The sequence below is a fragment of the Rhinichthys klamathensis genome, unplaced genomic scaffold (genome assembly GCF_029890125.1).
Source record: "Rhinichthys klamathensis goyatoka isolate OS25496 unplaced genomic scaffold, OSU_Roscu_1.1 h1tg000651l_1, whole genome shotgun sequence".
NCBI classification, from domain to species: Eukaryota; Metazoa; Chordata; class Actinopteri; order Cypriniformes; family Leuciscidae; genus Rhinichthys; species Rhinichthys klamathensis.
Genome location: NW_026607095.1, coordinates 69,532 through 96,985, shown reverse-complemented (window position 1 = coordinate 96,985; position 27,454 = coordinate 69,532). Strand labels below are relative to the sequence as shown.

The 27,454-nt window shown below is 39.3% G+C and overlaps 1 protein-coding gene and 1 long non-coding RNA gene across 3 annotated transcripts; both read left to right on the top strand.

The window, feature by feature from the left end:
• The first annotated feature begins 410 nt into the window (after positions 1 to 410).
• LOC130076436 (uncharacterized) lies at positions 411 to 11,950 on the top strand. Of its 2 annotated transcripts, none has more exons than XM_056241514.1 (4): positions 411 to 600; positions 10,446 to 10,772; positions 10,869 to 11,219; positions 11,710 to 11,950. In XM_056241514.1, exons 1-4 carry the CDS (start codon positions 540 to 542, stop codon positions 11,805 to 11,807), a joined length of 837 nt encoding a protein of 278 aa, XP_056097489.1. In that variant the 5' UTR covers positions 411 to 539; the 3' UTR covers positions 11,808 to 11,950. The 2 variants fall into 2 exon arrangements, with proteins under 2 accessions (XP_056097489.1, XP_056097488.1); XM_056241513.1 differs by having other exon boundaries at positions 412 to 600; positions 11,680 to 11,949.
• Positions 11,951 to 16,320: 4,370 nt separating this feature from the next.
• LOC130076437 (uncharacterized) lies at positions 16,321 to 26,878 on the top strand. Its single transcript, XR_008805648.1, has 4 exons — positions 16,321 to 16,402; positions 16,629 to 16,657; positions 26,405 to 26,473; positions 26,617 to 26,878. It is a non-coding gene; the product is annotated as an uncharacterized LOC130076437 (long non-coding RNA).
• The last annotated feature ends 576 nt before the right edge of the window (positions 26,879 to 27,454 follow it).

Below are 27,454 nucleotides of genomic sequence, written 5' to 3'. Positions count from 1 at the left end.
ACTGTATTTGATGCCATCAATCTCCCTTGGACTGATGCATCTCTGATCAACCTGATGTTATACAGTAATTTATTGTTTACTCTCCCTTATACTATGTCATGCTCTGTGTTCACAAAGTGCAAATGTATGTCTCTCTCTCTCTCTCTCTCTCTCTCTCTCTCTCTCTCTCTCTCTCTCTCTCTCTCTCTCTCTCTCTCTCTCTCTCTCTCTCTCTCTCTCTCTCTCTCTCTCTCTCACTCACTCACTCTCACGCACACACACAAAAAAAAAATGGACACATAAAAATTACTCAAGCAATTTGAAACACAAACGACTCGTGTAACGGCACAAAGTCAACACAGTTTCACACCAGAGATCTTTCTGATCGCTTCTTCAGCTGTATCATAGAGTCAGGACTAAACACTCAGTTGATGAGATCAGAGGAAGTTACCAACCACAGGAGGAGCTGATGATGTTTAAAGGAGGAGCTGTAACTGTATATAATGAAGAGAAAGAGCTGTAACTATATCTAATGAAGAGGAAGACTGACAGAAACAGAAATGTCTGATAAGTGTGATCTGTGTCTGCTGGGACTGATCATTCTCTCTTCACTTCTCACAGGTAAAGAAATCTGTATTTTCTCTAAACACATTTAGTGGAATTAGTCTGGAAAGAGTTCATTTGAACATGCTCAGTTTATTCTTGCACACATTCACGTTGTGATCTCAGAGTTGTGTATTGATACACACAGATCATACTGTATTATTCCTGATACTGGACATAGTGTCACTCAAACATCTGATGATGAAGAATGATCTTCATATTAAGAGTGTGTCAGTGATTTGAACAGCTCTCTGATAAAGACTAATAGTTTATTCTGGAGAGTGTGTTGTTTGCTTTAAGTGAAGAAAAAAGGGTAACACTTTACAATAAGAGTATATGAATAATCATGTACTAATACCTGAATTAATACTAAATTCAACGTGAACTAATGATAGCACAAACTAATCATGAACCAATGAAGAGTTATCCTGAACTACAAATTATGGATTCACGCATGAATAACGGCAGCCTTCACTACATGTTAGTACATGTTTGATAGTAAACGGCATTCGTTAACATTTATGGATAAACCAAATCAAACCAGAGACACGGGAAGAACTGTTTTCACAGGATTGTAAATGTAACGCAAATTTTCATTTTATTACATTTGTTCATTTTAAGCATTTAGTCATTTATTTATTTGTAATGAACACTTAAAGTGGGCTATTTAAAAAGTGTTAGGACTATTTAAATGTTAAATTATGTTTTTTAAAACATACGTGCAGAGTGTGATGAAAAAAAAATTTGCTGGACGATGCTGGAGGTGGAGATTTATAGCCTTTTCTCACAGCACTTGATTTAATTAAACTTATCAATTTGATGGCGGATCCAGAAAGGTTCAAACGACGATCATCAGTGACAACTAGAGACTCACCCGCTGTAAAATGCAAAAGACTTTGGACTGAGAGTTTGGAAAAAGAGACTGCAACCGGCCCCTGCGAAAACAAGGATAAATATCTGAAGGGCTTTAAATGTAGTCACCCAATGCTGACGTTGTTAACATTAAAGGGTAACTAAACCCTAAAACAACTTTTTTTAGTTAATGATCTGTAATACTGGGGCTTTATTAATGCTGTTCATTGATTCAAGTAATTTTTTGGACATTTGGATATAAAGTGTTTTAATTCTACAATATGGTGTAAAAACGCCTGAGTGCTGCCCTCTTCAGGTTGAACGGTGGCTAGTGCAGCATTTTTCAAATATTGCTAGTGGGTGGAGTCAGGCTCTGACCAGGGGTTTAGTTATCCATTAACAATTTGAGAACAAAGTATAATTTGTAAGGTTATGATAATATAATTTTACGGACGTGATATAATAATCGATCGTTAGATTTAATCAGCACTATTTACTGCAATGCTTTTTTTTCCAGTTTGGTCTGGAAAACAAGTGAATGTTACTCACTTGTTCAGATGACATTTTAGGGTGAAAATTATTATGTTGGTCAAACTTCCAAAAAGTATCATCTGTGATTGCGAATGCCAGTATCCACACCGGCGCGGTGACTGACAGCCTCACAGTCTCCTCAAAACATTGTGTTCATCCGCGCTGTGCCGTGCCGAGGCACAACTCACGTAAAGTTGATAATTCTGCGAATAATTGCAGATTTCGAACAGAGATGGCGACAAAGAGGAAAAACTGCGACTGCAGCTTTAAGTTATTTTGTTTAGTTAGTAACGCTGTGGACGGACGATCGTGTCTGACAGACAGTTACAGGAGGGGGGAATAAAGTGTGAGTTGTGAAATCCCAATCGCTCCGTGAGTCTGTGGCCTCTGAAATGACTTCAGCTAAGTGAGATATCCATAGTTTCCTCCGGACACAACATGCAGATTCACATCACCATATGGAAAGAAGCGTAAATGGATGGAGAGATGGAAAGAAAGAGAAGCATAGGTTACTGTAAAGCTACGTCTTAGTTTGTGCTTATCTTGGCGAAAGCCGGGTACAAATCAGCATGAGGTTTAATATCTCACTGTAAAAAATTATGCAGGAGGGTGTTAAATACAACCTGTGCAAATCAGTTATATTTTACTTAAGTATATTAGTTAGCAAGTAAAATATATAAAAATGAGTACATTCTAACTACACTACCTATTTATTAAAAGTAATATCTGCAACCTTAAAAGAATGAGTAAAACATACCCCATTATATTAGTTCAGTGGTCACAAATTGCGCATGCGCCAACTTCAACGTCCATGCGGGAATCACGGAATTCAAATTCAACGTCTTCCAGCGAGACGACGAAGTGTTGAGCTCTAGGTAAGTTTATTTTGTTTGTTTGTTGTTGTTTATCGTGTTGATATAATATAACGCAAATGTTAACTTATTTAATAGTAAAATTTACCAAAAGATTTGTAATTTGCTCGCTTCTGTGTTCTGTTATCCTTTCGGCGCCACACCCAAAGCTGATGATATCTAACGTTAACGTTAGTCTGAGGTTGGTCGATTTCGCGTTGATAGCTAAGTTACAGGGTCTTATACACCTGCAAATGCGAGTAAAAATCTACATTCATGAGTAAAATATTCGCTTCCATATGCCATTAGTGTTATGTACATGGCTGAAATTAGTGAACACAACAGAGTCGCAGCGCGCAATGCGTCTGTAAGTTACAGAGAGAGACTGTTGACGTTCTGAGGACAGGGTAACGTTAACGTAGAGAAAATAATAATAGCAGTAAAACTGTTAACGTTAATGTGGTTTCCTTGCATTTATATGATGATATGTGTGTTAGAAGGGATCAAATTATAAAGTAGGCCTACTTTTGTTTTTGTTTATTATTGACGGATATGATAATTATTGTGTGCCTTTCTGTTGGGTTCTTTCATTTAATGTTGGCCCTATGTCAAAAACGGTTTGGTGTTAATATATTTGGGTAATTTGTTAATTTTTTTCGTATGCATGGTTTCGCGATGTGCTTAATTTGTTATCCATATCCTCCTTTACAAATATTTAACGTACACAAAATTGTTCATATATTATGCTAGCATATCACCTAACTTTAACTGCTGCTCTCCTCTTTTGATTTTGCATCATGCAGATGTAATTGTGCATCATGTAAAAGCAGTCTTGTTGTTTTTTAAGCAAGCTTACATTGATTTAAGCCTAAATGCAGTTAATTTATGTCTTGATTAAATCTATAATCAAAAATGTATAATTAAAAAATGTCTTACTTTTTTTCTTCCACAGAAAGATCTTCATGAAAACATTTGAAGACCGTGCAAGAAGAATTATAAGTTCAACCACAGAATGTTTCATCCCATGAAGGCGTTTATTTTGAATGGGAAGTGTTGAAGAAGTTTTATAACGTAGGCTAAGTGGTAAAACTTTACAATAAGGTTTCATTTGTTAGCATTAGTTAATGCATTAATTAAGATGGACTATTAATGAGCAATACAGTATTTATTAATCTTTACTAATCTACAGTCATTCATTGTTCATATTAGTTCTCAGTGCATTAACTAATGTTAAAAATTAAAACTTTTTATTATAATAATTTATTGGTAAATGCTGTAGAAGTGTTGTTCATTCTTCGTTCATGTTAACTAAAGTAGTTAGAGTGATAGTTCACCCAAAAATGAAAGTTATGACATAAATTACTCACATTCATGTCGTTTTAAACCTGTAAGACCTTCTTTTATCTTCAGAACACAAATAAAGATATTTTTAATAAAATCTGAGAGATTTCTCTCTCCCTCCATTGACACATTAAGCGGTTTAGTTCAAATTGTCTGAAGATAGACAATCATTTTATATGACAAACATATTACATTTAGGCTTTTATTCACATAAACATTGATCAGCGAACAAACAGAAGCTCATTGGTTCTTGCTGAAGCTCAAACATGCTGCGTAACACGAGAATTAACCTCATTGGTTCTCGCAGATCAAGGGAACATGTTTTAGCTTCCGTTTACCATAACTGATGTGGGAGTTGATTAATGTTAATATGTTAATAAAAGCCTAAATGTAATCTGTTCATCACAAGTGATTGTCTTTCTTCAGAACATTTTTACGATCTCTTTATGAACTTTTTGAAGCTTCAAAGTGGTACAGTAGTTGTGTAGACTGCAAATGGAGGGACAGAAATATCTCAGATTTCATCAAAAAGATCTTTATTTTTGAATGAAATTATTATGGGTTTGGAACAACATGAAGGTGAGTAGCCTAAGTGATGACAGAATTTTAATTTTTGGGTGAACTAACCATTTAACCATGTTAACTAATGAAACCTTATTGTAAAGTGTTATCACGTGAGTGATATTAAGTTGTATGTCGCTTAAAATTTAATGTTGAATAATGGTTATTTTTTATTAATTTGTGTTAAGTTTATAAAAAAATTAAATGTTTGTTTGTATCCATATAGCATGTCAGTCCTTTGAGGTAAATGAGATCAGCCTCTGCTCTTATTTCAGATCCACCACCACACATTACATCAAATTGTGTATTTCTTTGTGTTTGAAATAACAAAATGTGTGAGAAATTTAAGACTGTTGCTTTTAATGTATATTCTGACTTCCCATTATTTTTAAATGGACAGTGTTGAAGAAGTTGTATGTAATGTGAGTCATATTAATGTAAGAGGACTCTTTTGTAGTTCCTTTGTTAGTTTGAAATGTTTGTTTTTTGGTCAATAAAAAGTAATACATGAGATATCCTGTGTCTGGCCATTTTTAGGTAAATTTAACCATCTCTGAATAAGTAATGTTTAATTATTTCTATTGACTTATTATTATTAATAAAAATTAAGTAGATGGACTTTTGCCTGCTAACAATAGAGTAATTGTTACTCAGTAATTAGCTGTGTATCGTATTGAAAAATATTAGGTAGACTTTACCTAATTTTGTTTAGTATGTCATAGCCATTAAATGTAGGTACACTTTATTCAAAAATATGGGATGAAATCTACCCAAACAAAGTGAGTGCAAATTGTTACCTCAATTTTATTGGGTAGATTCTATAGGTTTGTTTTTACAGTGTCTCGTGTAATGGAAATCATTACAAGTACCCTGACTTTGAAACACATTTAAATAATTGAATATCATTATAGCTTGAATCATAGCTCATCTTTCCTTCAAACTCACCCCGCTGTGACTTATGCACAGCTAAATAAACGTTTCTTTCTTCGCTTTTCTTCCTGGAACTACAGTATGTAGGGTTTGTTTCTGGTGAGACGCTTATTAGTGGCGCACTTTAGGTGCTCTCGGCATGTGGTTCCCCCAGTAGTGGAGAGTGAACTACTGATCCCAGCAAACCTTCCCTCACCATGTTCCCAGTTTTGCTCGTTCCTTTGGGAACTGTTCCACACATATTCTCTGTGGGTTTTGAAGGAAAGAGAGAAACACAGAACAGATAAAGAGCTTTTAATGCAGGGTTGCCAACTCTCACGCATCTGGCGTGACACTCGCACTTTCAGCATCGATCTCACGCACACGCAAGAAATGTCACGCCAAAATCCATTTTTCTCCCCTCTCAATCCGTTAATATTCTGTTGATGACTAGACTACCATTAAAGGGTCATGAAACCCTAAACCCAATTTTCTGAGATTTTAACAGAGGTATGTGTGTTGAACACAATTGTAGACAATGTTAGCATCTGTTCGATTTAATAGTAGGGGGAAAATGGTTAAATTTGAGGGGTTTTTTTCGCTATTTTTGTCTTCCGGGTTTAAAATCTTCATCGTGTCGGCAGTGCACTGTGAGTGCTTTGATGACTCATCGGTGTCTCTTAATTATTCATGAGACTGAGTTTTCTTATCCTATGAGACGACACTGTCTCTTAATAATTCATGACACCACGTGGATCTTTCCAATGACATGTCAAACTGTGATATCGCGCGGTAGATGAGCAAAAGTTATCTTTCCCCGCGATGCTGCCAGGGCTAGACTCTGGCCGCGGGTGGTTGGTTTGGCCATCAACCACGGACACATCTTAACTATGTGTGTGTATAGCGAGAGAGCTTCGAGAACTGGAGAATGGTGGACTTCGGCCTTGTTCACCAATCCAGGTTGCGTCTTGCGAGTGATGCGGTACCAAGTCCCGAGGACTTTTCTATCCCTTCAGAGGTGTGTGTGTGTGTGTGTGTGTGTCTAAAATGTAACCCTGACCGTTTTACTTGCCTTAGTTTTGTTAAACCTCTGGGGTCGACAAACGCGCCGGCGCGTTTTGCTGGATTTTTTTCACATAGCAGCATTTTTGGTCAGAAAGACTTAAGAAATATGAAAAAATAAACTGTTAAATGTCTACTTTTTTATGTGTCCACTTACAATCGAAACAAAACTTTGTGCTTTTATAAAATAAAGAAAATAAACAGGATGTGCTTTCTGCCTCTCCGTCTCCATGAACTTTTTTTCTGGAGCACGTCTATAAACTTAAAGGTCCCCTGACATTGGGGTTATTTTATTATTTTATAATGTTTCCTGGGTTGCCCTTATAATATTAGTATGTTTTTTTAGATCAAAAATAGTCATAATTTAGAAATAAAAGGCATTTTTCCTAGCCTGATTTTAGCCTCGGATTTGAACGCTCTGATTTGAAGGGGCGTGTCTGTGTGGGATTCAGTGTAACCGCCCACTGCTGTGATTGGCTGACATGCTTGCATATGAAATAGCTACATATTACATGTGAAACTCTCTCGAATACTTTTACTACAGCTATTATACGTTTTTACTATCACAGTTATCGAGATTAACTAATCGTGAGAAGTTTTTAAAGTATTTAGATCTAATCCCATCACATAAAATGTAGCCGTGATGAGCATTGAGCAGATGACTGTGTGTTGATCGCGAGAATGAAGATCTTATCATTGCAACGCAGTTTCTGCACTCTCTCTGCTTTCACCAATGCAAACACGATGATGTACATACAGTAAGAGCTTCGTTGTGCAGTGTAACGAGCGTCATTGATTTCATAACGAGTTGTCCAAATAAACTTGCGCTGTGTGGAAAGATTGTTCTTCGTATATAATTTGTTCACAATTTAAATAAGATTATTTTCATCCTACTAAGAAAAGATGTGAAGTTGATATTTTAGTCACTGGCTTGACTTATGCATAAACAGTATTGAACAATTTTGAGAGAAAGATTACATGTGTGAACTTGAACAATTACACATCAGAAATTGTTGCCTGGTAGCTCGATGATTTATTTTCAGACGTTCATCGAGGCCAGCTCTGTATTGGCCCAAGTTGAGGAAACAGTCGTCGGTGAAATGTTTGGACCATACAAAACTTTGGGAAGTTGTGTCGGCGCATTTCCAGAGAAAATAAAATTAACCCATTGTTTCTTCAGAGGCTCGGATGAAGGAACTAAAAAATACTTCTGTGTTCATTTGTACATCCGAACACTGATCAACTGCCATGCTTCGCTCGTTTGCAAGACATGATATCTCTCGAGGAAAAACTCAAATCGTGCTCGCGCGTTCGTACTTCCTAGCTCATTTTCTCATGGGCGAGACAAATTCTCTGGATGGGCAAAGCAGAGAAGGGGGAGGTAACCTTTCCTCCGTATGACGTCATACGCAGGAGATTCAAGATCAGCCCGTCTGAGCTTTCATTTTCTCAAAGGCAGAGAAAGATAGCCAAAGCTCGGGTTACACCGATTGAAATTTGTAGACACTGGGAGACCATATACAGGCTAGGGGAACTCATATTAATGTTAAAAAATGTCATGGGACCTTTAAACAAAAACTCAGCGAATACTATTCACCCAATATATCTTATATCAATAAGATCAATATATCTTAAAGAGCAATATATCTTTATAATCACTTAAAATTAATTATTTTCAAATATATGCATTTATAGTGTGTATATAAACAAATGTGCAATTATAATGTCATTATAAAATATATATGTACATTAATATGTTTTAAATAGAATTACGATTACTGTAGGCTAATATAGGCAGGGCATTCAGTAACTTTTGAAAGGACAAAAATAAGATGTCAGTGTATTTCATTAGACTTAATAAAAAAGCTATAAAAAATCTAGCATTTCCTCACGTTTTACCACTGATTTTTAGTGACAGTTGATATATGCATGGGCCATGTCCCATCCGTCTCACCCGCAAATTACGCCTATGATCATCTAAACAAAACAAATCAATCTAATATGTGACCAGCGGCGGCTTTCTTAATCTATTTTTTTTATCTTTATTTTTTTATACTGCAATCAATAAATTAATTGTACATTTTGAAAAAGCGTTTCCATTCTATTAGTTTTTTTTGTTTGTTTTGTTGCATAAATCAGGGTTTATACTAAGTAGCTAAACAAGGACTGACATTTTTTAAATCAGTCTCACTCCAGCCAAAGTCCCAAAGTTGGCAACCCTGTTAATGACAGGTATTAGTGTATTTTCTACGGTTGAAGAGGAGGATCAACTAATCCTGTGCCGTCCAGTAATGTTTATGACAAAGCTGCATATGATATTAAACTATAAACTATTTACATTTGTTTCAAAATCAGGGTACTTCTTATTCCTTACTAAAAGAGGCAGTTTGATTTGTATGGTAGTAAAATAATGCCAAATTGTTTTGAAACAAAAAAGTCTGTTGAATTGCACTACTTGAAAAAAAAAAAAAAATGCATTGCAATAACCATTGGATGCATCGATGCATGCATTTTAATGCATTGCATTTTTATGGGCTGAAATTCAGCATGGTTGAATATTTAAGCTTTGAATATATATTAATTCAAAACATTTCTGACACATTTTCATTATTAAAAATTCAATAATCCATATTCACCTTTCATATTTCATTTCCAAAATATTCAAACTGTTCAAAAATACAACCTATAATATCCAACAGGCAATTTTCGGTCCATTTTATTTGGCTTTGCAAATTCGCTTCCACAAATTCAGTGGTTCAAATTCGACAGTAAATTCAACGTTTGACATCCAGGAGCTGCAGGAAAAGCAGTAGATTACAGAGCATTATCTCCATCTGCTGTTAGTCATCCTCACCAGCAGGGGGTGCAAGCGCGTGTTGTTGACGAAGACCAGAGGAACAGTTAGAGCCATTCATTCATAAAAACTAATTTACAGCAATTTAGCATGCATTAAGTTTTTGTGATGATTATCTGGGTCAGTATATATTTTGGAAGTGAAATACGAAAGGTGAATATGGATTATTGAATTTTTAATTATGAAAATGTGTTTGAAATGTTTTGAATTGAAATATTCACAGCTTAAATATTCAACCATGTTGAATTTCAACCCATAAAAATGCAAGCCCTAAAAATACAATCCATTAAAATGCAAGCAGGGTTAATGCAATGCATATTTTAGTAGTGCAATTCAACAAGCTTTTTTTTATTTAAAAAACATATGGCATTATTTTACTTCCATAGATTTGGTTTATCCATGAATGTTAATGAATGCATTAATTATCAAACATGTATAACATGTAGTGAAGGCTGCCGTTATTCATGTGTGAATCCATAATGACTCCAGTCGTAGTTCAGGATAACTCTTCATTGGTTCATGATTAGTTCAGGCTTTTAATCAGAGATGTAAAGTCCAGGGGTCAGAAAGTAAAAGTCCTGCCATATGTTTATTCCACTAATTAGTTCTCTCTCCGGCTGGAAAACTGCTAATTAGCAAATCCAGGTGATTGAACAAAATACTGAGGAGGACTTTTACTTTCTGAACCTGGACTTTACACCTCTGCTTTTAATTATCATTAGATCATGTTGAATTAAGTATTAATTCAGGTATTAGTGCATGATTATTCATATACCCTTATTGTAAAGCGTTACCGGAAAAAGACTGTATGATTTGAATCTTCTGCTTGTTATGCTGGTATGGTTTATGGTTTAATTTATTATTAAATATCATAATGATCACTGAGATCTACTGTGTTTCAGGCACCAGTGGAGTGGATTATGATCATGTGTTCATCAGTTCTGGTGGAAATGTCCGTCTGTCCTGTAATAAAGCTCTTTCTGGCTGCAAATCAACTACATGGATCTACTCTAACAGATTCAGACACTCAGGGACAGTTGAACTGATTACTTTAGGGATAAAGAAGAAATACACAGAGAGACATGAGAGACTGAGTCTGGAGTCTGACTGCTCTCTGAACATCAAGAACGTCACAGAAGAAGAAGATTCTGGATTATACAGTTGCAGACAATATGAGAACGGACAGAAACATGGAACTGATGCACGTGTTCTTCTGCATGTTCTTCATGGTAAGTTTATGATTATATGGTCAATATAAAAAGGGCAGATTCTTTATTAAACTCAGATGATGATTGAAGAGTCTGTGATTTGTGTCTTGTGTTCAGTTTCCGTGTCTCCATCATCATCATCATCATCATCATCATCTTCATCCTCACAGACTGAGATCAGTCCAGGCCGCTCTGTGACTCTCTCCTGTCAGTTGTATTCTGGATCCCCCTGTGATGATTGGGCTCGTTCTGAGGGAGTTGAGCTGTTGTGGGTGAATCAGACTGGTGTTGATCTGAAGACAGACTCCAGATATCAGATATTATCATCATCATCAGATCAATATCGCTGTATCATCATCACTCTGACTACAACACTCCTGAATGAAGATGCCAACAGAGAGTGGAGATGTCAGCTTACTCTCAGAAATCAACTCAAGACCTCAGTCAGATACACTGTCAAGTATTCAGGTGAGAAAACACTGTTAGAAGACAGATTTGTGAAAACTTTCACAGACTGGCTCTACTCTTTATGATGACTTTGAATTCATACATTTTGGAATTGTAAAATATTAGTCATAATATTTATTATTAATAATATTATCAAAGTCATAAACTGCATTTAAAAAACTTATAATTCCCAATATTGACCTCCTACATGGGTCACACATGAAATATTACATAAATCTATTAAAGCCTATGACCCATGTAGGAGGTCAGCTTTAGGAATTATAAGGCTTAATAATGTCCTTCATTCAGGAAAGCTGAAGGTTTATGGGAAGCAGCTCAACTGTGTTTCACTCTCATATAAACCAGTAATAAATGATACAGTAACATCTCTCTTCTCAACTACTGTCACTGTAAGCTGTGATGATTGAACACAAACTGCATGTCATGATCAATGTGAAGATATGATGTTAATGTCCTACAGGTGATGCGTCTGAACATTCATCTTCTGCAGCTCCAGTCTCTTCAACAACACTGACTCCAGTCAGCAGATCAAACTCTGAGAAGACATCAAGCCGAACTACAGCAACAGCTTCTACACAAGGTTCATGATCACATGACCACTGGCACACATCATCACTCTCGCTTCAGTGGTTTGATCACACCACAGTAAAATCAGCCTGATCAATCCATGAATTCAGTATTGAAACCTCTAAAGGAAATATTGTGTTCATGCATTAAAATATGATATATTTCTATTTCCATCTTGTTTTTAACAGTTGTAACTACAACTACATCAACTACAGTAACAGCACTGACTCCAGACACCACACCAAACTCTCTGAATCCAGGTGTGTATGAACATCATCCTCATCACCCCGAGTTTGGAGTTTTCTAGAATCAGTTTCTGATCACACATCATCAGTCTCTCGCTTCAGTGGTTTGCACTGGCTCTCACAGACTGGTTTATCATCACAAATATTATCTACAAAAAGTAGCTCTTTAGTCAGATTTGTCAGTGAGTCTATGACATTTTGATACATACATATGACTTGTACTTTCTGTTGTCTGATGCAAATTAATTATAAATATTATACCGATAGTGTATCTCATGCCATCCCATGATAAATTAATAAAATCATAGTGAGGATTTATTTTTGTAAAAGAAATGCCTTGGCATTCTGTTCATGAATTAAAATATGACATATTTCTATTTCCATCTTGTTTTTAATAGTTGTAACTACAACTACATCAACCACAGTAACAGCACTGACTCCAGACACCACAGCAAACTCTCTGAGTCCAGGTGTGTATGAACATCATCCTCATTTGATCGACTCATAGAGTTTATAGAATCAGTATCTGAATCCTCTCTGGAGTTGTTCAAACAGCTGATCACAAATATTGATTGTCATTAAATATCAAAGATACATCATTCTCATCCAGACAATCCTAAACAATAGGGGAGTGACGAGACACTTATCTCACGGGACGAGACGAGACACGAGATTAGGCGGCTGAGTCTCACGAGAACAATATTTTATGGAAACACTCAATGAAAAAAATCATGAATGGAAAAAATAGTGTGCAGGTGCATTAAAATGTTTAAACTAATATTCTTCTAATGAATGTCATTTCGGTTCTACTTTCTGAATTATCATATGCATTGAAAGCCAACAAGGACTGCAAAAGGTTTTATCACAAACTGGCTTTTCTCCTGTATGATTTAACATGAGTCTCTTCAGATCTTCCTGTACATTTATGAGCTTCCAGATCTTCTGATTGAAGATGAAATAAAAACAGTATAAATAACAAAAATAAATAACAGTATTTTCTTATTAAGTCTTAATAAGTGCAAGTGCAACCATAAACAGAGTACTGTAGCGCACAGAGGGCCAGATGTACGTATATTTGCGAACGCAGCGTTAATAGCGCCATGGCCAAGACGCAGAAAGCTCTTGATGTGAAACCGCAGCGTGTGTGTTATGTACCAAACCTGCAGTTCATCAGGTAATCAGCGCCTGTCCACACACACTATACCGTAAACTGAGTGTATTTAACCCTCTGGGGACCAGAAACGCGCGGGCGCGTTTTGGTCGTTTTTTTTCACATAGCAGAAAAATAGACTTAAAGTACTACCATCATTTCTGTTCATATAGAGTTAAGAAATATGAGAAAATAATCTGTTAAATGTCTACTTTTTTATGTGCCCACATACAATCGAAATAAAATATTGTGCTTTTGTAAAATAAAGAAAATAAACAGGGTGTGCGTTCTGCCTCTCAGTCACCGTGAACTTTTTTTCTAGAGCACGTCTCTAATCTTCAACACAACTCAGCTAATACTATTCACCCAGCCATAAGCAATATATCTTTTAAATCGTTTGAGTTTGTACTTTTAAATGATCCGATTCAAAACTAAAATTAATATTCTCCGTTTATGTCATCTATATAAAAAGAGAGACGTGTCAGCCCGTCTCATTATCGTTCTCTCAGCTGATTATCACTGGTAATGTGACACGCCCACGGAGAGCACGCGCTATTCAAACGCAAATATGTGAAGCAACACATTGAGACGCGTTAACGCCCATAAACTCTGAAAACACACATTATTTTTTAGTCAGATTAATCTACTGTCGTCTTGCGCGGCTATATGAGGAACAATCCTGGGACATTTACCACTGGGTTTATTTTCACTGCGAGGATGAACAGATTCAGCTGAGAAGTAAGTGTTTTTTGCAAGTGCTTTGTTCTAATCGCGATATAGAATAACGTTAGTGTCTGTAAACGGAAAAATAGCGTACTGTTAAATGTGAATCATGTTTGTGTGTGTGTGTGTGTGTGTGTGTGTGTGTGTGTGTGTGTGTGTGTGTGTGTGTGAATGAATGAATGAACGCACAGATACGCACTGTTACAGACTAAATAACATTTCGTTGACTCGTTTTGGATAAAGTTTTTACTCTAAAATAGACATCAAATAAGCTTTTTTTAGGAGTTTCTGCTCATATGTTAAATATATAGTATGTTTTGTCAATAAACTAATCAACTAAGATGTTATAGTGTTTGTTCAAGCTATATCAAAATAATGAATCCTCAACTTTGAAATATGTATGATCAAACTAAGACATTTATGGAGAAAGACAATTTTCTTTTCAAGATGTTTCCAACTCTAACTTTGAACTTTGAACTGAAATAAAACCATGTCTATATGGTGAAGGGTGTGTGATAGAAGTGTCCAGACGTATGCACCCTGTATTTTCCTTATATAAATCCAAACAATCTAAAAGCCATTCTTTTTTAAATCTCCTCATTCTTTGTGCAAGGCTCCTGTAATGATATGGCCTGATAGCACCTAATAGGGCCATTATGGGGAGGGTCTTTGTCTTTCTCAGGTGTGAAATTCCACACATATTAATGAGAGACCACGCCTCCTGCATAAAGCTTTCTCAAACAAAACACGTCATTAAAAATGTAAAAGACTTTATTGACTTATCTGAATGAGTAGTCAGGATGATTCTCACATAGTTTTGGAGCAAATATTCTAGGCTATGTGATACAATTTTCAAAAGTCTTGTGAAGAAATAATCAATATGTGTTTTGTGGTCTTATTTCAGCAACTTTCATTTTTATTTTTTTCAATAACCACGCATAAACATTATTCTATTAAAAATACAAACATGTACATACATGTTGCTCACTCATCATGGTAGCCAAGTTTGTGCTATATAGAGTGAATTTACACCTTTGCCATTAACATGTTTATAAATAACTGAAAAAAGCACAAATGTCAGTGCATGTCAAAACATCCCAAGGGCCCCAAAAACACTCTGGTCCCCAGAGGGTTAAACGCACAATTGAATGGGTCTCCTCCTCTCACTGCTGATGCTATGGCTGTTTGAAATGATCCTGATGCCAATAATTGTAATGTAGCGAGGAGTTTAACAACTGCTGGAAGGGAATGTAAACGCTGAGTCGGAGATTCAATGTCATCTTTGATTTCTTCCAGTAACTGTAATATTGCGTAGCTGCTTAATCTGTAGCGCTTAATGATTTCGTTTTCACTCAACTGAAAAAGTGTGATTCTTGTGGCAAAAATCTTCTCAGCTCGTCTCCTTCGCCTCTGTCTTCGTCTGGCTCGGATTACTGCAGCCACCAGGAGGCGTACGCCATAAACCCGCTTCCTAAGTTACACCTGCTTTTAAGAGGCGGAGAATTTTCAGCGCAAAATAGAGGCGCGCTTTCACTGACTTTTTCTGAAGATAACGCGGAATACATAATTAGCCGCAGTTTACGCTTCCCATCCCATCTCTTTATGTGACTCTCCCACTTTCCCCTTGACCATCCCATGAATGCATGTGCATGACACGAAAAGCACATTTTGCCATTTTCAGTTCCCGAGACAGGCAGTCTGCGCTTTCATCTCGGTGCGTCCCGTTCGTACACACCTCGCCATGGTTTTATGCGCACTGAAATACGCCTGAAGTGGGCGCAAAAGCGTTAGTACATCTGGCCCAGACTCTCTATAATTGACTCTCTAAAATAACAGAGCTGCCAACTCTCACGCATTGGCCGTGAGACACACTCATTTGATTGGTTTCACACGCTCACACGCCACGATTTCTCACGCTGAAGTGTCAACCTGGTCGGTCAAATGCCTGAAAGATGATTTTATCTATATATCTACGTGTTGAGCCACTCGTGATCGACTAGTCATGCCGCAAATTAGTTAAAATCTCCGGGAATCTAGAGCGAGACAGAGACTGTGCTCCAAACCGCGAGAGGGAAAGTGAGCGAGAGATCTTGTGTGTGCAGAGAGCATCTATATATACTGATATTGTTTGTGTCGTTGCTGTATTTTTAGTTGAAGCTTTAATATAATAAACACTTTATAGCTGCTGAACTATGAAGTGACAACAGTATCTCAGAGGACCATCACTGTAATAATCTCTGACAGAAACTTACTGAACTATATATGAAATCATCATCACAAGCATCAATTTACTTCATGATAAATAAGGATAATTATGCTATTAAATGTTGTTGTTTTTATGTATTTGGTTAAACAGTAATATAGTCCTGCTAATGGTGTCTCTCTGTTTACTCTCTCTCTCTCAGACTCAGGGCTTGTGGGTGGGATTGCTGTTGCCGCTTCATTCGCTGTTCTCCTTCTGGCTCTTTTTCTCTGGGTGATTCGTAAAAAAAGAGCAGGTGAGTCTTTCATATTTTTTTTATTTTTTTTACAGACAAAAACATCTGATAAAACAATTATGTAATTTGGACAAATTTATTTCTCTAAAAGTGAAGAGAAATCCACGAGTTAACAAAAATAATGTCTCCATTCATTTAAAAACTATTTTGACTCTTTTAAAAACTGATTGTCATCTGCATTAAGAGACTGTTTGATCATAAACTTTAACGTGACATTATGTTTCAGGCAACAGAAGAGGGACTGGTGACTCTGTGGTAAGTATTGCAGGTTTAACCATGAGTTATTAATGTTCATATGGCGGGGAAGGGCAAAAATTACACTAATGTACAAAATGGAGCAAGATAAAGAGCAGACTACACCACCCCATTTACGTGAACGGGGAAATTTCACAAGGCACACAGGTTCGCTTCCACGGAAGACAGGAGACGTGGATTTGAATACAAAACACTTTTATTTTCAAAACAATAACCATATAAAATGTTTTTTTTTTTTAAAAGCTGTTGACTTCAGTGTGCACCAGACCAAAAATGAAAATAAAGAAGAAAAAAAAAACATTTCAGGCTGAGGCTTACCAGTAGGTTTTTTAGCTTACCACTAGCTGAGCAGTGAGTATCCTAAGACCACACCACTCACCCAATTATACTCTACACAAACACACTCACACTCACACAATTGTATATAACTGTAAAACACACAAGTGAGGGAAACGCAGGTGCCAACGGCAAAACACTCGGTGAAGGAAACACCACAGAAAAAGGGCAAGGACAGCTAGCTTCCCTACACCGGGGGCCTTCAGCTCCTGAAACAAAAACACTATATATTTCGCAATTAGCCAACAGACACACATTTATCAACAAATTATAATAGAACAAGTTCAAACCATAAAGAAGGTCAACAATTGGCGAGTTACTGGCCACAGAAGTTAGATAGACTGGTGTAGCCCAAGAGGTTTACACCAAATTGCCAGTAAAAACACAAACAGTGCAAACAAACTGCTGGTGGCGATATAACAAAAGGTGGGGCTAATGTACACCATTAACAGCACGTCTCACGTTAAGTGACAGCTCTGAGATTAGCCACTCTACACCTAGACACCAGCATTAGTGTAAAGCTATCTACAAATACAAAACAACCAAAAGAAAAACAAATCAGAAGGGACATATAAAAAAAATGACAGCAGAACAAACAGTGCAGTCTCACAACGTTGTCTGGGGAGCATTTGCCCCGCAGTCCACTGAGACGAACCGCTCACGAGCGGATGGACGCACCAGTAGTAGATCGCTAGACTCACAGATTAATCTCGGAGAACTGCTCAGGAAGATCTCTGGGCCGTGATTAAAGCATTCAAAGGACATTTGCTGAAGTGTGTTTGTTTATTATTGCTGCGCAGCAAGTTAGATAGGGAAGCAAGTTAGTTAGGGGAACAAGTATCAGGACACAGCCGGCGAGACGTGTTGGGGTATAGCAGTGGGCGACTGGGGTATAGTTCTGTTTGCAGACTTTTCTTCAGCTTTTAATACATTGCAACCACATATTTTAATAGACAAGCTGCTGTGTGATTTTAACTTGCCTCACCAACTTGTTTTATGGATTTTATATTTTTTAACTGTTAGAGAGCAGAGGGTATCTGTAAATGGTCATTTATCAGACCCCTTATTGCTCTCTACAGGATCACCTCAGGGGTGTGTCCTTTCACCGCTTTTTTTTATCATGTACACAAATGGATGCAGAAGCGCCCAGGAGAGCAGCTATTTGGTCAAGTTTTCCGATGACACTGCGTTGTTGTCACTCCTCCAAGATCCAGTATCTGACCATGGGAATGCTCTGATTGACTGTATCTCATGGTGTGATAACCATTTCCTTGACTTAAATGTATCTAAAACCAAATAATTAATTATTGACTTTGGGTGAAATAGAGATACTGCTTCAGAGAGCATCATACATAATGTAAAGGTGGAAATTGTTTCATCATATAAATATTTGGGCACTGTTTTTGATGACCATCTTAAGTTTGATATAAACAGCACTGCCATCGTGAAGCGGGGGCAACAGAGAATTTATCTCCTCCGCAAACTAAACTCCTTCTGTCACGCCGGTCATCCTGTGTAGATTTTACCAGTCTTTTATTGAGAGTCTTTTAAGTTTTTCTTCTATCTGTTGGTTTCACAATCTGACAGTTAAAGACAGGAATAGCCTGAACAACATTGTAAAAATCTGTTCTAAAATTATCGGTGTGAAACAGAGATACCGTAATGTCTTCTGTAACCAACAAATAGTTCGGAAGGCAGCGAGTATCTTAGCCTCTCCGGGACATGCTTTGGCAGGTGAATTTTCTCTGTTGCCTTCTGGGCGTCGTTATGCGCTTCCTGTGTGTAAGACAAACCGCCACTCCAAATCTTTCAACCCTTCTGCGATCAAACTTTTAAACTCTGTGTAGGGTTCTTTGGGGTTTTTAAAAGTGGACATATAGACTGCTTGTATGTTGTGAGAAATGTGTGTGATCTGTGTTATGTACTGTTGTATACATGCTGCTCTTAACTAATTGCCCCTTGTGGGATTAATAAAGTTGATAAAGTAAAGTAAAAAGTAAAGTAGAGCATTAGGCCGCGTATCCAGCAAAGCGTTTTTAGCCAGCTGAAAACACTAGGCGCTCTGCTGAAAATGCCTAGCTATGGGCGCTTGAGAGTGTTACTACTTACTAGTATCTAATTTCACACATATTTCTTGTTTTAAAATATTTGGTTCCGTTTTTGTGCTTGTTGTTGTCATCTGTTGACGTTGTACAAGCAGAATGTGGCGGTTGGTCAGTGTGGTATTTGTACCGCCCCTCCTCCATTGTGATTGGACGGCTGGGTAAAAAGTGACAGTGATGAGCACTGCGTTTTACCCAAAGTTGAAACTTCTTCAACTCTCGGCGACTAGTAAAAAACGCTGGGCGCTTCAGCGTGAAAAAAAAGATCAGCGCCTCGTTACGCTCATGGCGTTTAAAAAACGGGGCGCTCCCATTGAAAACAATTGAAAAAATATGCCATCTGCGTGAAAAAACGCTATGGTGGACACACGGCCTTAGCCGTGACTCAGCCGCCATTGATGTGTAGACGCACTAGGGTATAGGATTAGACTCAGCCACCGTCAATGTGTAGACGCACTAGGGTATAGGATCAGACTCAGCCGCCATCGATGTGTAGATGCACTAGGGTATAGGATCAGACTCAGCCACCGTCGATGTGTAGATGCACTAGGGTATAGGATCAGACTCAGCCGCCATCGATGTGTAGACGCACTAGGGTATAGGATTAGACTCAGCCGCCGTCGATGTGTAGACGCACTAGGGTATAGGATTAGACTCAGCCGCCATCGATGTGTAGACGCACTAGGGTATAGGATTAGACTCAGCCGCCGTCGATGTGTAGACGCACTAGGGTATAGGATTAGACTCAGCCGCCATCGATGTGTAGACGAACTAGGGTATAGGATCAGACTCAGCCACCGTCGATGTGTAGATGCACTAGGGTATAGGATCAGACTCAGCCGCCATCGATGTGTAGACGCACTAGGGTATAGGATTAGACTCAGCCGCCGTCGATGTGTAGACGCACTAGGGTATAGGATTAGACTCAGCCGCCATCGATGTGTAGACGCACTAGGGTATAGGATTAGACTCAGCCGCCATCGATGTGTAGACGCACTAGGGTATAGGATCAGACTCAGCCGCCGTCGATGTGTAGACACACTAGGGTATAGGATCAGACTAGTAAAAAACGCTGGGCGCTTCAGCGTACTAGGGTATAGGATTAGACTCAGCCGCCGTCGATGTGTAGACGCACTAGGGTATAGGATTAGACTCAGCCGCCATCGATGTGTAGACGTACTAGGGTATAGGATCAGACTCAGCCGCCATCGATGTGTAGACGCACTAGGGTATAGGATCAGACTCAGCCGCCATCGATGTGTAGACGCACTAGGGTATAGGATTAGACTCAGCCACCGTCAATGTGTAGACGCACTAGGGTATAGGATCAGACTCAGCCGCAATCGATGTGTAGATGCACTAGGGTATAGGATCAGACTCAGCCACCGTCGATGTGTAGATGCACTAGGGTATAGGATCAGACTCAGCCACCGTCGATGTGTAGACGCACTAGGGTATAGGATCAGACTCAGCCGCCATCGATGTGTAGACGCACTAGGGTATAGGATTAGACTCAGCCGCCGTCGATGTGTAGACGCACTAGGGTATAGGATTAGACTCAGCCGCCATCGATGTGTAGACGCACTAGGGTATAGGATCAGACTCAGCCGCCGTCGATGTGTAGACACACTAGGGTATAGGATCAGACTCAGCCGCCGTCGATGTGTAGACGCACTAGGGTATAGGATCAGACTCAGCCGCCATCGATGTGTAGACGCACTAGGGTATAGGATTAGACTCAGCCGCCATCGATGTGTAGACGTACTAGGGTATAGGATCAGACTCAGCCGCCATCGATGTGTAGACGCACTAGGGTATAGGATCAGACTCAGCCGCCATCGATGTGTAGACGCACTAGGGTATAGGATCAGACTCAGCCGCCATCGATGTGTAGACGCACTAGGGTATAGGATCAGACTCAGCCGCCATCGATGTGTAGACGCACTAGAGTATAGGATTAGACTCAGCCGCCATCGATGTGTAGACGCACTAGGGTATAGGATCAGACTCAGCCGCCGTCGATGTGTTGACGCACTAGGGTATAGGATCAGACTCAGCTGCCATCGATGTGTAGATGCACTAGGGTATAGGATCAGACTCAGCCGCCGTCGATGTGTAGATGCACTAGGGTATAGGATCAGACTCAGCTGCCATCGATGTGTAGATGCACTAGGGTATAGGATTAGACTCAGCCGCCGTCGATGTGTAGACGCACTAGGGTATAGGATTAGACTCAGCCGCCGTCGATGTGTAGACGCACTAGGGTATAGGATTAGACTCAGCCGCCGTCGATGTGTAGACGCACTAGGGTATAGGATCAGACTCAGCCGCCGTCGATGTGTAGATGCACTAGGGTATAGGATCAGACTCAGCTGCCATCGATGTGTAGATGCACTAGGGTATAGGATTAGACTCAGCCGCCGTCGATGTGTAGACGCACTAGGGTATAGGATCAGACTCAGCCGCCGTCGATGTGTAGATGCACTAGGGTATAGGATCAGACTCAGCTGCCATCGATGTGTAGATGCACTAGGGTATAGGATTAGACTCAGCCGCCGTCGATGTGTAGACGCACTAGGGTATAGGATTAGACTCAGCCGCCGTCGATGTGTAGACGCACTAGGGTATAGGATTAGACTCAGCCGCTGTCGATGTGTGACGCACTAGGGTATAGGATTAGACTCAGCCGCCGTCGATGTGTAGACGCACTAGGGTATAGGATTAGACTCAGCCGTCGATGTGTGGAGGCACTAGGGTATAGGATTAGACTCAGCTGCCATCGATGTGTAGACGCACTAGGGTATAGGATTAGACTCAGCCGTCGATGTGTAGACGCACTAGGGTATAGGATTAGACTCAGCCACCATTGATGTGTAGACGCACTAGGGTATAGGATTAGACTCAGCCGCCATCGATGTGTAGACGCACTAGGGTATAGGATTAGACTCAGCCGCCGTTGATGTGTAGACGCACTAGGGTATAGGATTAGACTCAGCCGTTGATGTGTAGACGCACTAGGGTATAGGATTAGACTCAGCCGTTGATGTGTAGACGCACTAGGGTATAGGATTAGACTCAGCCGTCGATGTGTAGACGCACTAGGGTATAGGATTAGACTCAGCCACCATTGATGTGTAGACGCACTAGGGTATAGGATTAGACTCAGCCGCCATCGATGTGTAGACGCACTAGGGTATAGGATTAGACTCAGCCGCCGTTGATGTGTAGACGCACTAGGGTATAGGATTAGACTCAGCCGCCGTCAATGTGTAGACTCACTAGGGTATAGGATTAGACTCAGCCGCCGTCGATGTGAAGACGCACTAGGGTATAGGATCAGACTCAGCCACTATCGATGTGTAGACGCACTAGGGTATAGGATTAGACTCAGCCGCCGTCGATGTGTAGACGCACTAGGGTATAGGATCAGACTCAGCCGCCGTCGATGTGAAGACGCACTAGGGTATAGGATCAGACTCAGCCGCCGTCGTTGTGTAGACTCACTAGGGTATAGGATTAGACTCAGCCGCCGTCGATGTGTAGACGCACTAGGGTATAGGATTAGACTCAGCCGCCGTCGATGTGTAGACGCACTAGGGTATAGGATTAGACTCAGCCGCTGTCGATGTGTAGACGCACTAGGGTATAGGATTAGACTCAGCCGCCGTCGATGTGAAGACGCACTAGGGTATAGGATCAGACTCAGCCGCCGTCGTTGTGTAGACTCACTAGGGTATAGGATTAGACTCAGCCGCCGTCGATGTGTAGACGCACTAGGGTATAGGATTAGACTCAGCCGCCGTCGATGTGTAGACGCACTAGGGTATAGGATTAGACTCAGCCGCTGTCGATGTGTGACGCACTAGGGTATAGGATTAGACTCAGCCGCTGTCGATGTGTAGACGCACTAGGGTATAGGATTAGACTCAGCCGCCGTCGATGTGAAGACGCACTAGGGTATAGGATTAGACTCAGCCGCTGTCGATGTGTAGACGCACTAGGGTATAGGATTAGACTCAGCCGCTGTCGATGTGTAGACGCACTAGGGTATAGGATTAGACTCAGCCGCTGTCGATGTGTAGACGCACTAGGGTATAGGATTAGACTCAGCCGCCGTCGATGTGAAGACGCACTAGAGTATAGGATCAGACTCAGCCGCCGTCGATGTGTAGACGCACTAGGGTATAGGATTAGACTCAGCCGCTGTCGATGTGTGACGCACTAGGGTATAGGATCAGACTCAGCCGATCGACGATCGAGTTTTGAAGGCAGCACAGATCTATCCTTCACTGCCTTTGATATCCCACAATCCTGTGCTTTCCATTCTGTGACAGTTGAGCTAGACTAATTAAGATGGCGTCTGAAAGTTGCGGCTGTTTGTGTGTAAATGTAAATTTTTGATCAACGGTTTCCACTTGTGATGTCATTTCTAGCGAGAAATTAGTATTGTAGTCATTAAATATTCACTTAGTTTTCACCAAAGCTCGCTCTATTTTTCTGTAGATCATTAAACCATAGCAGAAGTCTGAAATCAGTTTCGTGAGGATGTAGCGATTATACGCACGTATAAATATAATTAATTATTATTCATAACGGATTATGATCAATAATTAATAATTGAATTATTTTCAGAATTTACTGTAGCAAAATCAATAGTATAATCAGTTTATCAGTTCATCCAATGAACGGAAAGCATAAACAATTATTAATTCTAGGAAATATAATATCTTCTTGGCCAAGAAAGAATAATTCCCAGCTAACAGCTAAATTAAGAAATAAATCAAGGGTCAAAGCATAGGTAACTTAGATCGAAGTTCAAGACAATAAATCTGTAAGCACATAACACAAGTAATGCTTCTCTTTTCAAATACAAATAATACTTGATTGATTATAAGCCTATGACTAACACACATAAAACTAATATAACACAAACACACGCACACGCATTCATACAAGTTGAAGAAAGACAGAGAGTGAGGAAGAATGAGTTTTAGGAGTTAGATGGTGAGATCCCAAGTTTCTATATGCACTTAAAAGACATGACCTGAACGAACCATCAATAATTAATTTCACCCTTGTATCGTTTCTTAGGCGGGTAATTCAATTTGATATTAAAATGCACCTGCAGTTTCAGCTAAAAGTCTGGAGGTACTTGCTTGTCCTTGCTTTGGGGTTCCCTTTTGTCGTGACGGGGGTTCCCGGGTCCGTGGTTTGGCTGGCGGTCTCCTCGTGCTTGATAGATCTTGGGCAGCCAGTCACGTGGTGTGTTGGCGGATGGATGAAAGTCTTTGAAGTTGGAAGCTGGTTTTGCAGTTGAAACGTTTTAAACTAAACTTTGCAGCAACACTTAACTTAGAACCGAGACTTTTAACGGAAAAGAAACAAACTAAGAAAAGAAAGAAAAGTGTGACGAGATGGCTTGAATTAAATCTGTTTTAACCCATATCTTGATTTGGGTCATTTGTCTCTGCGTCTACATGGTTACTATAACCATCGTCGGCTCCACCCGGCTTGTTCTGCCGAAAGAGAGCATCACAAGAGAGCAGAGGGCAAGAGCATCACAAGAGAGCGGATCACAAGAGCAGGATTCTGTGTTCGGGTCTAAGATTTTAAACTCAAAATGTTTTTTCCCGCCTCCTGGAGGAATTTGGAATTCGGACAATAAGATACTATATGGTTATTTGAGAAGGGGGTCTTTCCTATCCCCCCCCCCCCCCCTCTCTCTTCGTGAATCATGTGTTCTCTGTGGTCTGCTTAGTCATCAGCTTGAACATAGGATTCAGTTTAGACATAATTTCCATTTTAAGAACATAAACATTTTTACACAGATTTCAATCGAGCCATCTTTTGAATTAAACACATACGAGCATAATGATAGGAAACACGACACTTTCATTCCAGTATCTCTAATATTTAAAACAATTACATGACTTAGATGTGATCTAAGCAGAATAGACACATACAGGGGTTGTAAACACAATATATAATTATGTTATGTTACATGATTTTGATTATGGGTCAGTCAAGATTTGTTCTGGGATGAGTTTTATTGGTATTGGAGAATTGGAGGAAAGTCCTTATGTGTGTGTGTGTGTGTGTGTGTGTGTGTGTGTGTGTGTGTGTATCCTTATGGGCAGCATTTGTCTCATCCGTGGTGTGTACCACGTGAGGGTTTAGTTTGCAAATGGTTGTCTTCAAGACAAAGGGTATTTTGTATGCAAGTCCACTTTTTCAGCCTTAAGGAGATATAATAATTGATGAGGGGAAAACTAGCTCGGGACCCTGAATGGTTCAGTCTGTTTAGTCGCAGGGGTCAGGTGACTTCTTGTTAGGGCCTCTTGTTTCACCATTTCTGAACAGATCTGTTCTTGCCAAGTTATAAAACATTGACAACATCCTTCCTTTAGTTAAACGACAAAAGGTCTTCTTGGCTCATAGCCTCGGGTGATCTGGAATATGCAGCCCCTTTGTGTTTGATTATGTACGAACGCTTCACTCGTGTGGGTTGCATTCTCGTTGTCGCTACAAGGAACTCTCGTGTGCAAATGCTGCCTGCAAAGTCATTGTCTGATAGGACAGCGAGGCACCTAGTCACTGCCTACGTTTTCGAATGCAGCCATTGTGTTTTCTTTCCCTCATGTATTGCCAGTTCGTTGTAATTCAGGGGCTGTTTACTCGACACCGTTTTCAACCAAAAACATAAAACTTTTTATGCGTTTTGGCCGTTCATTTTACACGACAACGGCGTTTTGCGTGCCTGAAATCACAAAGTTTGAAAACGGGTTTCAAAGTGCAAGTTTTTAAAAACGATCTCTGTGTAAACAACAAAAACGCGAAGAGATAAGGCGATGCACATGCGTATTACGTGTTCAGTCTATAGTGTTTCATCGCCATCTAGTGGCCTGGCAGAAGAATACAGTGTTTTTAGTTGTTTTTGTGGATCTGTGTGAATGGGGATAATTTTGACAATAGTGTCGTCTGTACGCGGAAAATTCAATGGAAAGACTTCTTCTTTTTAAGCATATTGTTGTCGTGTAAACGTACGAGTGTGTTGTGCTACAGTTACTAATTGCCCTGGATTTCATCATGTGTTGTTCCTGTTGTGTGGGTCAAGTCAAACATCCTGTCATGTTACAATAGGATCTGTCATCATAACATTATGTCTGTATAATAGATTTTCACAAAACATTTATGGGAAATTGCCAGGACACACATTTCACACATATATTACCTGAACATTTGCAGAACCTGAGTAAAATATTATTGATGGATGAATATTGATTTTTTCCATATTTCCATTGATGTTTAGGAGCAGACAGATGATGTGACTTATACTGAAGTCACTGCGTACAGTAAAAAACGAGGCAAAAAGAACAAGGTGAGCAAACGCTTCCTTGATGTTGTCCAGCTTCACTCAACATGATAGTTTGTGTTTTCTTCTTATATGCAGTTCTTCATGAATTGAGCTCAGACAACATGCTGTAATAATTGTGGGTTGAAACAACTGTGATGTTCATTCAGGTTCGCTGTGATGATAGAGTGACGTATGCTTCCATCAGAGGAGCAAAAGCTGGAGCTCAGGAGAACTGCAGTGAACTTTATGCCTCTGTGAACAAGAACACATCAGTCAAATAATTATACAAAACACACATGAGCAGAGCAATATCAATCTAATATAACTAATGGGTTCATTCATTGTTAATACTTTCAATGTCTTTTACATGTTAACAAACAAATTGTAATGGATTGTTGTCTTTTGTCCTCTTGGTGTTCTGGCTTTGAGTTCTAGTGCTGTTTTAATAACCTTTGGTCTAGTTTTAATTTAGCAATGTGGAACTAGTGTGACTTCACATTTTCAGCAGTATTTTCAGAGCGATGAACTCACTGTTGAGGTTTGGGAACATGTTACTGATGAGTGTGAGAACTCAGTTAGTTTAACCACACATGCTATTAGAGAAACACGTGTGGTTAAAGAAAAAAGAAAGAAGAGGAACTGACATCTTTACTCACACAGAACTGATCATCTCTGAACCCAGTTTGATCTGAACCTGGTAAAACTAAAATAACTTATTTAATGGATAAATACAAGTATTCGTCTGGTACCTTTTATTTGATGCTAGGTATTTGTACATTATCGCATTAATAACCCTATTAATATCGCAAGAGTAAATTAATTAACTTCCATATATTGCAGATGCTTTATTTATTCCTTAACATGTCTTTTTAATGCCCAATTAATGCTATTCTTTACATTTTGTTAAAATAATTATTTGTTAAGAGGCCGTTGATAGGAGACTGTTGAATGGCCGTATTCTGTTGTTTAATATGATAATGGGTGGGAAAAAAGACTGAATTGAAG